The 15156-nt window shown below is 43.0% G+C and overlaps 1 protein-coding gene across 1 annotated transcript in view; it reads left to right on the top strand.

Annotated features, from left to right (window-relative positions):
* Nucleotides 1-15156, top strand: part of LOC125426207 (aldehyde oxidase 3-like) — a 343943-nt gene that overhangs the window by 855 nt on the left and 327932 nt on the right. Inside the window, exons 2-12 of the mRNA XM_048484463.1 lie at nucleotides 1393-1450; nucleotides 2829-2925; nucleotides 4123-4231; nucleotides 4755-4881; nucleotides 6572-6633; nucleotides 7461-7568; nucleotides 8574-8651; nucleotides 9735-9879; nucleotides 10943-11035; nucleotides 12994-13145; nucleotides 14833-14926. Of these exons, the coding sequence (XP_048340420.1) occupies nucleotides 1393-1450; nucleotides 2829-2925; nucleotides 4123-4231; nucleotides 4755-4881; nucleotides 6572-6633; nucleotides 7461-7568; nucleotides 8574-8651; nucleotides 9735-9879; nucleotides 10943-11035; nucleotides 12994-13145; nucleotides 14833-14926 (1123 nt within the window). The remainder of the gene's footprint in view (nucleotides 1-1392; nucleotides 1451-2828; nucleotides 2926-4122; nucleotides 4232-4754; nucleotides 4882-6571; nucleotides 6634-7460; nucleotides 7569-8573; nucleotides 8652-9734; nucleotides 9880-10942; nucleotides 11036-12993; nucleotides 13146-14832; nucleotides 14927-15156) is intronic.

Genomic DNA, 15156 nt, shown 5'->3' with positions numbered 1-15156 from the left:
AGTCTCAAAAAGACCTCTAGTAGCACAGCAGAAAAAATAGCAGTCATGGGTGCAGGAAAGCCAGTTCGGCTACAATCAGTGGTGGGATCCAAAAATTTTAGTAACAGGTTCCCTCGCCAGCCCCCCCTCATCAAAGGGGGCAGAGGCGTACCTAGGCAAACCTGAGCCTTGGGCAAAACCGGAATTGGATGCCCCCCCGCCCCCGCCCCCTGGGCAGCCACCTCACCACATTTTTTTTTGCACCAGGTCATTTCTAAATCATCATCACATTATAGAAAATGCCCCAACTCACAAATCTGAACACCGCAATGGTGAAACACACAGGTTCTTTGATAGAGACTGGTGAGATAAAAGGTACAAAAGGCTGAGAATCCATGAACTGCAGTACCTGAAAGGGATTAACCCAGTTCAGGGAGTTACATTATTAGTCGCAATTGCTATATGGAACCTCCACGTTCAAAGGCAGTATGCCTCTCGGGGAGGCGAGGGTGTGGAGATGGGAAAGCAGACCCAATTAGTAACCCCCTCTCAGCACACACAAATAATTAGTAACCCACTCTCGGGAACTGGTGAGAACCTGCTGGATCCCACCTCTGGCTACAATGCGCCATCAGGGAGAAATACAGTGCAGCAACCTGTCAAAAAGCCACAAATACACTGACCAATAGTCATACTGATCAATGAAAAATTAACTGTGAGCTAATGGTGTGATTGAGTGGCAGGCAGACAAGCTAAGGATATTTTTGATGGTGGAAAGTGCCAATACGTCACACCAAACTTATGGCACCCCCGTACAATTTTTAAGGTAATCTGGTCACTGGTGGTTTGTCATTGCATTCTTCTGTATAGCAACGCTGGACTTCCTTGGTGAGTAACTAATTAGCATGCACATAGTTAACCCCTTCATGTCTGAATTGTGACAGACACTTGCAAATCCCAACACAAGTGCTAATCAGGGCTGACCCTACTTTGCTACCAAAATTGTTATCACATGTCATTAAAAATGTCTCACGGTTTTCAAAAGAATGCTATAAAAAGAAACATTCTAATCATGAGGAATTGATGCTTAATTACCAGTTTCACATGAACTCACTTGGTCTGCGTGGGATACTGCATATTTTGAAGCAAGAATGCATTTTCTCATGCTGATGCTCTTATTGCTATCAGCAGTCAAATTCACTTCTATTTACAGTTCTCTGCTAACAGATTACTAAAGACTAGAATTTCTGATTTAGAATGGTTCTTGTTTGTCTGTATGACTTGCATGAGAAAGAGAAATGGGAGCTCAAGAAAATAAGCATTGTGATATTAATTCGCCTGCTAACAAAAGCATAGGTAATCCTCTTTGCCAAAGGGTATTATGATCGGCCTCTTCTTTCATTTCTAATGCAGGTAACTGAAAGGTGTGCTGATCCCGAAGAACTGCTACTCAATTACCTGAGAAAGAGGCGTATCCTTTGATATTTCTCTTTTACGTTGCGTAAGAGCCCTTGTATTGATTTGAAAAGAAAAGGAAACCTGGTAACCAGATCAGCCTCAAGTCTTCATGAAAATAAGGTAGAAGTCCAAATAGTTGTGAAAAGTTGTGAAAAGGCTAATTCCTTGGTACAGGGCCACTAACACTGGAAGGGAGACCCTCCTTCGAAGATCTGTCTGACAGAGATACTACGGGTTTTACACAAAGTTTGGTAAACTTTGTTCAGAAATCATTATCCAGAGAATAGGGATATGAGGTAGCAATCAACCATCTATTTATTTACTTACTTTACTTATACCCCATTCTTCTCCCCATGGGAATCCAAATCAGCTTGCATTGTTTTCCCCTCCATGGTATCCTCACAACAGCCCTATGAGATGACTTGGCTGAGAGTGTGTTACTGGCCCAAGGTCACCCAGCAAGCTTCTGCAGCAGAGCAGGGATAAAAACCTGTATGAGCCAGGCAGAGTGCTTTTTCTTCACATTAAAAACCTGTATTTCCCAGTTCCAAGTCTAAAACTTTAACCTCTGCATCACACTGATGCAATGTTAAGAGCACAAAACTACTTATTACAAACATGCGCATCTCATGATAATCAGAAATCAACAAATCACAGATTCTTGCTTCTAGGATCATAACATGTGTTGCCAACTGTCTTTTGATCTGCAGATAATAAAATTGTATATCAGCTCATGTTTTAACTGCGAAAGTCTCGACTATACACAGAGATCTATAGATTCCCAGGCAAGCTGTTCTTCCCACCGCCTTGGTGGCTGAACAGATGCCCTTGCCGTTGCCGCAGAATTCCAGCGGGCAGCCAGCCTCTGACTGGAGCTTTGCTGTGATGCTCACCTGGGCGGTCGGCCTCTTGCTCTAGCATACCATACCACACCGGGGGGGGGGGATAGCTCCCTAGCTTCCCTTCCCTGGTCCCCTGGTCCCTCAGATCAATGCCCATGCGCCAAACCGTCAAATGGCTATGACAAAGCAGCATGCATGAACACATCATCAAAGCACAAAGGGGGAGAGGTGGGCGGGCAAGTTGCTGGCCGGCCGGAGGGCATGGCTGGCACAAAGACCTTCCTGGCCTTTTATAAGCTCTGGTCGGCCTCCCTTAAGGGGCATGGAGGGTAGCCCCCCACATTTGCCCTTACTAGCGTGGATGCCTTCTCGGGCAGCAACTACGGCCGCGTTGATTCCTGGCCGCTCTTTTATTGGCTTGATACACAGCTTTCTTTTAATTCATTTCCCATTTTTCTTTCCTTCGATAAAAGAAAACAGGAATGCAGTGCTATGAAAAAATGCCAGTATGAAACTCTTATTTTCCTTATCTACGTCATGCAAAATAAGTCCATCTCACAGGAACCAAATATGGCTGTGGAATAGGAGGTTGTGGAGCCTGCACTGTCATGGTCTCTACATACAACCCCCACTCCAAGAAAATACGGTATCCTTTCTTAAAGGGAAACAGAGATACTGGGTAGCTCTCCACACAGAGATTGTATTATTTTTCACAGTTTTAAGCAACAGAACTCTTCTGCAAAGAATCCTAGGAAATTCCTCTACATGCTGAGAATTTAAAACAAGCCAGAAAAGACCTGCAGCACAGTTGAAGGCTCTCATCCTGACTTTGATTTGCTTTAGATTAGGCAGCAACACAGACCCATTTATGGGTGAGAGGAATGTGATATGATACAGGGCAGACTCTGAGGGTAAGAGGGAATTAGAGGTATTACTGAGCCTTTCCCCACTTACCTTAAGCCCCGTGCTACTTGAGGAGAGTAGCGCGGGGTCCCCCGGCACTCCCCACGACAGGGGCGGTGACAGCGCAGCCACCCCGACGCTGCCACTGTCACGCCCCCTCAGCACGCGGCATCCCAGGCGCTCTTCCTAACGGCGCTTTTTGATGACCCCGCGCTCTCTGTGTAGGGACGCCCGGGCGCGCGCCTGGGATGCCGCATGCTGAGAGCAGCGCACGGCATGGGGGGATCCAAGAGAGTGGGGAAAGGCCCACTGGTACTGAAAAAGTTAAAGGAACTATGCCAAGTTACAGGTTAGACCCCAGTGCTAGGATTGTCAACTTCCAAGTAGCTGCTGGAAATCTCCTTGAATTACAACTGATCTCCAGGTGACAGAGACAAATTCAGCTGGAGAAAATGGCCGCTTTGGGATTATACCCCATTGAATACCTTTCCTCCCCAATCCACACCTTCCTTAGGTTCCATCCATAGAATCTCCAGGTATGTCCAAACCAGGAGCTGGAAGCCCTAATCAACATCTAGCTTAACCTAAATTACTACCTTATGCATGAATTAACTTTTCTATATGCAAAGAGCTGAGCATTGTGGTCCCTTCTCAGAAGTTTCTCCGATTGTAACCTCCTTTCCCTGAATCATCATGGATGGCAAGAGAGTTACAACTGGGAATATTATTAGACAAACGTGCCCCCAGCTTACCCCCTTGTTGTTCTAAGACTTGAGTGTTTTCCCCTTGAGGTTTTCCACAGGAGCCTGGTACCTTTTGAATTCTGATTTTCCAGGCTTTGTGCTGCATTTCCTGTTGGATAAGATTGATCCTCAGACCCAGCAGTCTAAGATGGAATTAACAGTACTGGAAATTTGGAATTCTCCTTCACATTCCAAAGACATTTTCCAGCCACCTCTTGCCTGCTTCCCTTGGGCTCGCTGCATGGTGCTGCAGTAACCACTGTGGAAGGAGTTGGAAACACAAAAATCAAGCTTCATCCCATTCAGGTGAGAGCTTAAAGGCTAGGGAACAAATGCTTGTGTTGTGGTGATGTCTAGCACTTCGTCCGGATGGTTCCTGCCCCACAAATCTAGTTGGTAACATTCTAGATTTGTTTATATTTATTTCACTTACATCCCACTTTTCCTCCCTGGATCTCAAGACTGTGTGTATGAAGTTTCCAGTCAGCGACTCTGCCATCCTGAATTGTCCTGCAAGGTGGCTTTGGTGTGTGCCTTCAGACCACTCCCAGAAACTTCAACATGGCTGGAGATAAAGAGATGGGCACAGATTTTCTTCCATGGTTCTTCCACTTCTATTAAAGGCAAAAGAGCAGGACCAGAAATGAAAAGGTGGTGAGAAGGATCATGGTGCAAACAGGACATTTGCACCAGGGGTGGGCACAATGAGGAGGACACCAGGTGCTGTTGGACCTCAGTTTGCTTCTAGAAGATAACCCTTCTGTCTGGGCCATCCATGTGATTCAACAGCAGAGCCTGTTTCCAAGAGCATATCTTGTTTCCATTTCAGAAAAGGCTTGCCAAGTGCCACGGCTCCCAGTGTGGCTTCTGTACCCCCGGAATGGTGATGTCGATGTATTCTCTGCTAAGGAATTATCCAGAACCCACCATGGAGCAGATTTTGGCTGCTCTGGATGGTAGGCTGGCTTTCTCCAAAATGTTAGAGATCTGTTTGGTCGAGAGACAAAGAAACATAAGAAATGTCTTGGGGTGGTGGTGGTGGTAAATGACCTGATGAGAAGAGTGCCTGGTTGAGAGTAATCAATTAATTTTGCTGCTCCGTTAAACTCTGGTGGTTCTTCTTTCTTCTGCAGTTTTTCAACAATGTTAGCTGTCTTGTGGCACACCCTGTGGTCTAAGTGGGTTTGTTTTTTTGTTTGTTTCGGTTCTGACCCCATACTGCTTTGTTGTATCTGATTATTTTTAGGGAGGGGTAGTTTACACTTCAGAGGTTTTTTCCAGGTTTTTTTGAGACCACTTTTTCTTTTTCTTGAAGCAGATTTTGGGTCGACATTCTTCATGCCCAATGTTTCTGTCAGTTTTGTTTGTTCCTCCCATTCCCACCCACCTCCAGCCCATTTTTCGATGACTGGACTGTTGTGATCAAACCACTCCCTCAGCTCCCCCTCCCGAGGATGAGCGATTTCGTTTTCTTTTTTTTAAGGCACTGAAATACCAATATATCAGTGGAGTGCTGTAACAATAAGCTTAACTGAATCCCCAGCTTTCACTTTTGATATGCACATATATCCAATCCAATCCAAAAACCTTTATTAGGTATAAACCAGAAGTACCATACATTCCAAATACAAAAACAGGATCATTGTTATATATCATGTAGAACATGGATTAAAAATGTAGCAACTGCTTCAGAAATTTCTACATTAGGGCTGTTCAATAGCTTAGACATTTTTAGTTTGTCTGAGAGAAACATAAATTCTAGAGGTAGTAAAGCTCCCAGATCGGTTCTAATATCATTATACCTCGAACAGTAAAGCAGGATATGAGGGATTGAGTCCATAGCGTTGGGACAGTACCGACAGCAACGCTCACTTTGTGGGATGTTAAGGAAACGAACTTGAAGATAGACAAATGCACATATATCGCCACCAAGGAAGAGGTTGAGACTTATCTTTAAAAAAAAACACCCAAATGCTGGATGTTCAGAGTCTATTGTTGCAGTGTTCTAGCAATGAATCAATATTTCAGTGCCTTTTCTTTTTTGAAAAAGAGGGTGCTATGAATTCAGTGATACCACCCATGGCGAAAGCACCCTGCCTTGAAAATCCTCATTGTTGAAGGCACGTTCAGAAGAAAATAAACTGACTCAGGCATACCAGTGAAGTATGGCTCAAGAGCAAATTATCTGACCTCATTAACCATACCACTACCACGAAGAGCCTTTTCACTAGCAAGGCTAAATGCCTTCCCCTCATCAATGACGACAGGCACTCCATTCCAGGAGAGGCCATGCCCTTGTGGCACTGACACACCAGATACGGTATCACATATCATCTGAAAATGCCTGCTTCACAAAGAAATTCATTCCCACCTAATGCGGCCTTTAATTACCACAGGAAAGAAAAGATCAGATAGCTTATCCAAACTTTTTTGGCTGATGGAAATGAGACGATTACAGCCTCGCTGGCTGTAAACCTCTGAAGATGCCAGCCACAGAGGCAGGTGAAATGTAAGGAACAAGATGTACCAGACCACGGTCACACAGCCCGGAAAACCCACCACAACCAGTCTAGATAATTATCTTGTGGTTCAGAGAATTAATGAAACCGTAACTTAAATATTTATTTATTTTATCTCATCTTCCAGGTAATTTATGCCGCTGCACTGGGTACAGACCTATAATTGACAGCTTCAGTGCTTTCTCTCCGGTAAGACGGGGGAGGGGGGGGACTAATAAATCAATAGTCCAAAATGTCCTTTAATGGAGAATAAGAAAGTCAGACGACATTTGGACAGTGATCATGCCATCACGTATGTGTCCTTGTATGTTACATTGGGAGGAAATAGCAAGAGTGTGTGTGTTACATGCTAAATAACAAAATTCTCCAACACAAAAAGCTAAACTGCTTAAAAAGGGTGGGTGTTACTTCACTTGTCTGAAACTTGGTTCTCTAGGCCCACAGATACATCAGCACATGAGCCGATATTCTCTAGGGATAGAGCGTGGCACAAGGACATTACATAAATGACATACATAATAATAATACATAATAATACACACACACATATTATTATTATTATTATTGATGATGATGATGATGATGATGATGATGATGATGATGATGATGATGATGATGATGATGATGATGATGATGATGGTGATGATGGTGGTGGTGGTGGTGGTGGTGGTGGTGATGATGATGATGATGATGATGATGATGATGATGATGATGATGATGATGATGATGATGATGATGATGATGATGATGATGATACCATAACTGGCCACGGCACCTCTTGAATAAGTTCGACTGAAAGGACATCTTCTGTAAAAAAAAAAACCCCTCATAGCTGCCAGGGTTCTGCTGATCTGGAAGCAGCTTTTTAGCAGAACTCTAAACAGTGCACATTTTCATGACAGAGCAAGAGAAAAGGACAGCCAAACATGTTTTAAACCACCCAGTATATTTCTTGGAAGTTATAGCCATCATATATCTCTCTCTCTATATATATATATATAAAATGCTCTTTGTAGGAGTCCTGTCCCCTGGCAGAAAGTGGGAAATGTTGCTTGGATCAAGAAGGTGTGGAAGGGAAAGAAAAAGAAGAAGATTTGGCTCCAGAGCCTAAAAGAGGAGATCAGGTAAGCTGTGGCCTCCTCATTTCCATTTTCTTAGTAAAAGAACGTTGGTAGACTTTTATGAATACCACTGCATTTCAACAAGAGCATTCAATGCTGGGAAGGAGGGTAGGATATGCGCCACCTTTCCTCAACTTGTTTAGACTAGAGCTATTAGTGCAGAGATCCTCAACATCCTCATGTGACTTGTGTCTCTCAGGCCCGTTGATGCAGAATGTCTGACTTTTGTGGAACTTTCTGGATGGAAGTGTCCTCAAGAGGGCACAAGAGAATGAACTGTCAGCTAAAATCTTCTTGAACTAGCAGCGGAACAGCTTAGAACAGTGGTTCTCAAACTGGTGGTCGGCACCCCTTTGGGGGGGTCGAACGACCCTTTCACAGGGGTCGCCTAAGACACTCTGCATCAGTGTTCTCCCTCTGGGTTGGGGGTCACCACAACATGAGGAGCTGAATTAAAGGGTCATGGCATTAGGACGGTTGAGAACCACTGGCTTAGAACAGGCCAACAGGGAGTCATCCCAGTCCAGCCAATCAGTCATACTGTGATAGTTCCTTGGCCTCAGAGGTGTATCTAGGGAAAATGTAGCCCTGTGCAAAATCTGAGTTTTCTGCGCACCCCCCCACCCCGTATGGGCGGCCACCCTCCCCCACCACAAGCACAGAATTGATTGAACTTGTAGAAGTGGCATGCTTTCGACTTTCTTGCCATGGATTTAATGTGCTTGTGGATCAGCATGTCTGGATGAAAATTATGGCCACCACAGGCTGAGCAGTCCTGTAGGCCATTACAAACAATTAACTACAAACAATAAATTACAAAATTATTTGGCAGTAAAATAATTATGGGCTAGTTGAAGATAATTCTTGCATGAAAGAAACCCATTTACACATCTAATAGCTCAGATCTATCTGGATCAATGGTGTGTATAGGTGGCACTTTTGAGAGGTGAATCTGATTTTCCAGTGTCCCTATATGCCAGTGTTGGGATTTAATTTCTTTTCCTTAAGATGTGTTTAGGTCTCTGCCAGCCAGAATTCCAGCCCCAGGATCCAACACAGGACTACATATTTCCACCTGAACTTATGGTAGGAAATAATTTTTAACTGGTGCTTGCTGAGAATAATTGTTAATAAGTATTTGGGTTTTTTAAGATAAATAAAAGCATGTAGCAATATGTAATGTGCTACTTTGAGGAGTTTTAAAGGTTTTTTTAATTGTACATAATTACAAAATTTGAATCAGAAAAAAGGGGGGAAAGTGCATATCAAAGAGGAAGCATGTCGGGTCAAGATTTCTTGCCCCAATGAGCTTCTGCTCTCACCACACGCCAGAGCGCCGGTGGTTAATTGGCTCCTGTTTCTTCAGAAGTTTTTTTTCTTTTTCTCTATGGTTGATTCCGCATGGGCCAAAAACAGCAGTGTGAAAACGGTGTGAAAATGGTGTAAAAGGGTTTAAAACGGTGTAAAAGGGGAGGAAAAAGAGAATGTGGAAAAGCCATTATTTCACCTTCTGCAAAGGAGTCACTAAAATGGCTTAAAATAGTGTCTCAAGTCTGCAAAATCACCTGATAGCATAGTCTAAATAGCTTATTCAAAATATTCCATTAATGGAAAAAATTGGGTGCCAATTGATTTCTAAATTTGCTTCATGTATAGCTAACAGTGCAGCTCTAACTGAATCTGGGTTTTGATCGTGCTCAAAATAATCTATTTCCTTAGACCATAGCCATTTTGTCAGGCCTATTTGCTGTATTTGAGATTGTAGGTGGAATTACATATTCTTTCGGCAAGCATTGTCTCCTTAAGCAAAAACTGCCAGGTAACTTAGAGGCAGGTGTGGGGAGCATTTCCAGGAGAGGATCAGTGGGCTGAGGAAGAAAAGCAGGAATACTGTCTGGTAGAAGGGCATTCAAAAAGGAGAATCAGCTCGCAAAGAAAGGGTCAAGCACCCCCATAAGCTTATTTTCCCCTCTGTGATTCCACCTTGTCGTCTTGCTTTTTTACCCTCTTTAAAGCTCCACCCTAGAGTATTGGAAGACAAAAAGCTCCATGATCACGTGGTCTAGTCTCATATTCTTTTCCATCCCTGATCCATTGCTTTCCGTTTGTTTCTGCTTTAACATCGGCATTATTTCTAAGGCTACATTTCACTTCTGTTTTTGCTCACAGAGAATGGCTGATGAGAACAAAGATAGAATTCTGGTTTTCAATGGAAAAGGGACTACCTGGATTTCTCCTGTAGCACTACAAGAACTTCTGGGCCTGAAAGCCAAGTACCCAAATGCCCCTCTTGTTGTAGGGAACACAAGTATAGGTAAGTAAAGAATGAAGCCTTCTTGTCACAGGGTCAGCAGAGAGTATGCTTCGCAGGGTGTATGCATGATTAGAATTTTGGTTCAGCACAAAGAAGGCTGAGTCAGATTAATTAAATTAATTCGTGTAGTTGTCTTCTATTGGATCAGATCAGATGTCCAACAAAATCTGTACTGTCGAAGGCTTTCACGGCCGGAATCACTGGGGTGCTGTCTGGTTTCCGGGCTGTATGGCCGTGTTCTAGCAGCATTCTATCCTGATGTTTCGCCTGCATCTGTGGCTGGCATCTTCAGAGGATCTGGAATGGCGAAACGTCAGGAGAGAATGCTGCTAGAACACGGCCATACAGCCCATACAGGCAAAGGTCCTTATTACCCAATCCTTTTAACCCAATCCTTTTAACCAAAGATGCCAGGAATTAAATTAAATCAGGGAGCTATTGCTCTACCACTGTTTTTAATGAAAGCAAGTTGTAGGTGAGAAAATATTTCAAGGGACCGTCAGTTGTGTGGCTAATTACTTCTGCAACCGGTGGAGCCGGAAGCATTCCATTAACCACGGACACCTGTGAAATAAGTCATACATTGTGTACAAAACTTTATTTCTGTAATACTTATTCATGTGATTGGAAGGAAAATTAATAACAGATTTAATGTATTGTCGAAGATCCTCTGAAGATGCCAGCCACAGATGCAGGCGAAACGTCAGGAGAGAATGCTGCTAGAACACGGCCATACAGCCCGGAAACCACACAGCACCCAACTAATAACAGATTATTTCCTGACAGAATTGAACTATATTGTTACGTATATGCTAGTGAAACAAGATGTTACACATAAGCTACTAATGTTCATGGCTATTGAGATGATTTAGATCATCACAGAATTTTACATGTTGAGGTGATAAAAAAATTGGGATATTGGATAATATGCTACGCCATTGCAGCACTGGTATGCAGCGTTGTGTTTGTTTTGAATTCGCTCTTTCTTGAACCCACATTTGTTGTGTTACTGTTCTGTTTAATACCACTAATTTTTCAATCATCTTTTTTTTCTTCCCTTTAGGACTTGATATGAAAATGCTGGGGGTTTGCCACCCAGTTGTTCTGTATCCTGCTAGGGTTCCAGATCTGCATCTTGTCTCTGTGACAGACAATGGTAAGTCTCCAGTACACCTAAGAAGCCTCTGGGGCAAATATCTGGGACTGGTGTTCCAGTTTTCAGTTAACAAAAACATTTAAAACAATTAAAACAAAAGACTCAGAAGTTATGTCTCAGTTGCCTGTGAGGGCGTTTCCCCACTCACCCCGACCCCCCCATGCCGCGCACTGCTCTCAGCGCGCGTCATTTCTGGTGCGCGCCTGGGTGTCCCCACGACCTCTGCACGGGGTCATCAAAAGGCACCGTTTACAAGAGCACCAGGAATGGTGTGCGCTGAGTGGGCGCGACAGTGGCAGCGTTGGGGCAGCTGCGTTGTCGCCGCCCCTGTAGTGGGGAGTGCTGGGGGACCCCGCGCTACTTGAGGAGAGTAGCGCGGGGCTTAAGGTAAGTGGGGAAAGGCCCTGAGTCAACCCCTAAAGGATATGGTCTTTTCTACCATTCAAGCCTTATTATCAACAATCATTCTAAATAAGCCAATGGGAAGAAAAGAAAAGAAACAGCGGAGAGGACACTCAGCTCCATGCACTGTCATTAAGAGGCTCTGCCCTTTAAACAATAAACTATTTTAGATTAAAAGAAATCCTAAGGGATAAAAACTAAGTAGTGTAAAAGAAGTTTAAAACTTATCTTAAAAGGGTGAGAGAGCTCAGCGACTGCACGGCACAGCAGCCGGAACTGGAAGCCCAGCTGACAAATAAACTTTACTTAAGAAACAAATTGAAATGAGAAGCTACCCATTGTTAGGTGTGAGAGGCAGATAGGTAGAGATTTGTGTATATAGGGTATGATTTTCTCATTTGTGCTATTAGTGACATTTTTGTGCTATAACTAACATGTACGTTACTTATAACTTCGGCTGATATTTCCTGCCTTTCTAATGAATACCATTTCTAACACCGACTGTAAGAGCTATTAGAATTTAGCTATGTTATTTTTTTTTAAGGAGCCGCATGGCGTAGTAGTTAAGTGCTTGCACTGCCACTCACACGGTCAGGAGTTTGAGCCCCCTGTGAGTCAGATATCCTGGCAACTGGCTCATGGTCAACTCAGCCAGCCAGCCATTCCTTGGTCGGTAAATGAGTACCTAGCACATAGCTAGGGCGTAAAGAATAGCCGGGAAAAGCAGTGGCAAACTACCCCACAAAAAAAAAAACGGCTTGCCTATGAAATCACTGCTTGCAGTGGTACCCCAGGGTCGGACCCGACTGAAGAGGAAACTTTACCTTTTTTAATGTTATTTTTGTGCAGTTAGTACATAATGCGGCAGCCTGTCTGTTATCAACAGTGGACTGTGTGGATGATATTACACATATTTTGCAATCCTTGCATTAGTTTTCCATTGGTTTCTGAGTCCAGTTCACGTGCTGACACTTATGTTGAAAGTCTTCCATAATCTGGGGCTGACATAACTAAAGGACCACCTCTGGTTATATGAGCCCATAAATTATCTGCACTCAGCACAATAGTTGTGTTTGCTTGTGCTGACCTCCCACAAGGATATGTCTTACTGCTGCCCATTCATTGGCTTTTAAAACTATGGCTCTAATCCTATGGAACAATCTTTTAGAAAGGATTAGAAGATCTTGCCATGTCACAGAGTTTGTACATCAGAGCTCTCAGAGCAATCAAGGTCTATCAGAGCAATCAAGGGCAGGTCTGTGTAATGCCATACTTAGGTCTATCCAGTAAGACTTTTTTCCCAGAAAAGTTTTTTTTAGGATCGAACTTCAGCACATAAGATGATTGCTTTGTGGGTGCCCCAAATTATCAGGTTATCAGGTTTATCAGGTGTGAATTGTGTTTTTGTAGGGTTTTTATTGTTGTTGTTGCCCATTGTGGTTACCAGTTATCTGGGAGAAAGGGGGCTTATAAATATTTTTGATAAATTAATAAACTATACATGGTTTATCATTTTGATTAAAATGTAATGACTGCTAACAATTATTTGGTTTCAGGGCTAGTGATAGGTGCAGCAACCCACTTGGCCCAGTTGAGAGATTTACTTCTAAATGTGGTCCCAGAACTTCCAACGGAGAAGACGAAGATTTACCTTACTCTCTTGAAACAGCTACGGACTTTTGCAGGAGAACAGATCAGGAATCTGGCTGTAGGTCTTCCTCACTGTTAGTTTTTGAAAAGTGTAGATTACCTCATGTTCCTTGGCTTTGCTTTCTGGCCAGCAGGAGTAAAGAGACAGCTTTTTATGGAAGGCATGCTTTGAATGTGGGACTTGAAAGTCCAAGTCCAAGATGTTGTCATCTGACTTGAGCCCTTTCCACACAAATCCCTGAAAACATTTCTAAAACATTTTCAATCCCCCCCCCCTTCCCTCTTTACCACCGTGTATATCTGCACTCACCCTCTCAAAATTATTTCTGGCTGCCATTTTGTGATTTCTCCTCCTTTTTTTTAGTACATTGTCCAAACAAGACTTTCATCCTTCACAGTGGGGTGCTGCAATTCTCTGTGTCTTCTATGGTCCATCTTTTAATGATTAGTGCCCCCCCCAAGAAAAAAACTCTGTTCAAATGCTCCTAAAATAGGCAAGGGGGAATGGAGAGTGAGTAGAAAAAATGTCAGTGAGGAGGAACTTCAGAAAAGGCAGAAAGGTGTTGGAAACATCTTTAAAAGATGGCATGAGAAATGAAGCCATTTTGAAAATGTTTCAACTTGTTTTAAAAGGGCATTCATTTAAAATGTTTTGAGACTGCAAACAATGCAGAACTTAACGGAGGAAATGTTTTATTTCCTGCCTCAAAATGTTTTAAAGTGCCTAAGTGGAAAGGACCTAGGACTGGTCTTGAATCAATGCACTGGACAGGTGCTTGAGTTTCACATGGGTGTCCTTCAGAATCTATGTATTACTTAGTTTTGGAAAGCATGGTAGTTGGACCATAATACTGTTGCTAAGCATTTACCATACCAGGAGGACTGGTAGAGAAGAAAGGAACCAGTTGTCTCTGAGGAGGAATCTACTCAGGTACCATTAACTGACTTGCCTTTTCTCAGCTTTCAACCTACAAAGAAAAGAAAAGTGTCCTGTGATGTCTGCTCCAAATGGGCACCTGGAGATAGTGGAAAAACCATTCCTCTGTCCATACAGCTGAACCACTGATTCACAAGCACATCTTTCTGGCCAAAGCCTCAACACAATTGCTAGGGACTTTTGAACAAGTTCTTGAAAGGATTATTAACAAATTCATTTTTAAGGGTCATCAGGGAAGCCTCAAAAGTCCCTTTGTAATTCTCAGGCACCCATTTCAATCAAACACGAGCAATTTTACATTCATTTGGTTTAAAATCCTTCATCTTTTCCTATAAAGAGACAAGCAGACCAAGAAAGTGATTTTTTTAGCAGGCTGTCAGCCAAAGATGACAGAGTTTAAACAACTTTAACAACACTAGAACAAATGGGCCAAAAAACTAAAAAGCACATACATATTGAATCTCCCCTCCCAAAACTATCCTCAAACTTTGGACACTCCCATTTGAAACAGACAGCTACAGGGTCAGGGAGGGTGACACAAAACATTTAGGCATGTAGATTTTGGGAGGGGAGAATACGGGCTATACCAGGAAAATATGAAGGTAGATTGGTGTGGTATTGACATTTTACTGAATGCACCTTCTCATCATGTTTTCTCATCCATTAGCATTACATATACTGAAGATATATGCAGAAACTGAAATCTGAAACTTTGTGGATAAAGGCTGCATGTTAAGTCTGTATGGCTTTGTATGTGAGAGAGGCAATCATGTTTACTAAGGATAAAAATAACGTCATATTTTTTCAGTCCTTAGGAGGACACATTGTAAGTAGAGGGTCGACCTGGGATCTGAACCCTGTCCTAGCAGCTGGGAAAGCTATTCTCAACCTGGCATCAACAGGTAAAAAGTCTTTAAAAGGTAAAGGTAGTCCCTTTTGCAAGCACTGGGTCATTACATACCCAGAAGGAGATGTCACATCATGCCATTTACTAGGCAGAAAACATATGCGGGTGAATTGCCATTGCTTGCCTCAGTCATCTACACTTTAACCCCAGTAAGCTGTGTACTCATTTAACCAACCTCGGATGGATGGAAGGCTTCTAAATCCATTGTTTTCAACCATTTGTTCT

Source organism: Sphaerodactylus townsendi, linkage group LG02 (assembly GCF_021028975.2).
Source record: "Sphaerodactylus townsendi isolate TG3544 linkage group LG02, MPM_Stown_v2.3, whole genome shotgun sequence".
NCBI classification, from domain to species: domain Eukaryota; kingdom Metazoa; phylum Chordata; class Lepidosauria; order Squamata; family Sphaerodactylidae; genus Sphaerodactylus; species Sphaerodactylus townsendi.
The sequence above is the reverse complement of the archived record's forward strand: the minus strand, read 5'-3'. Positions and strand labels throughout refer to the sequence as shown.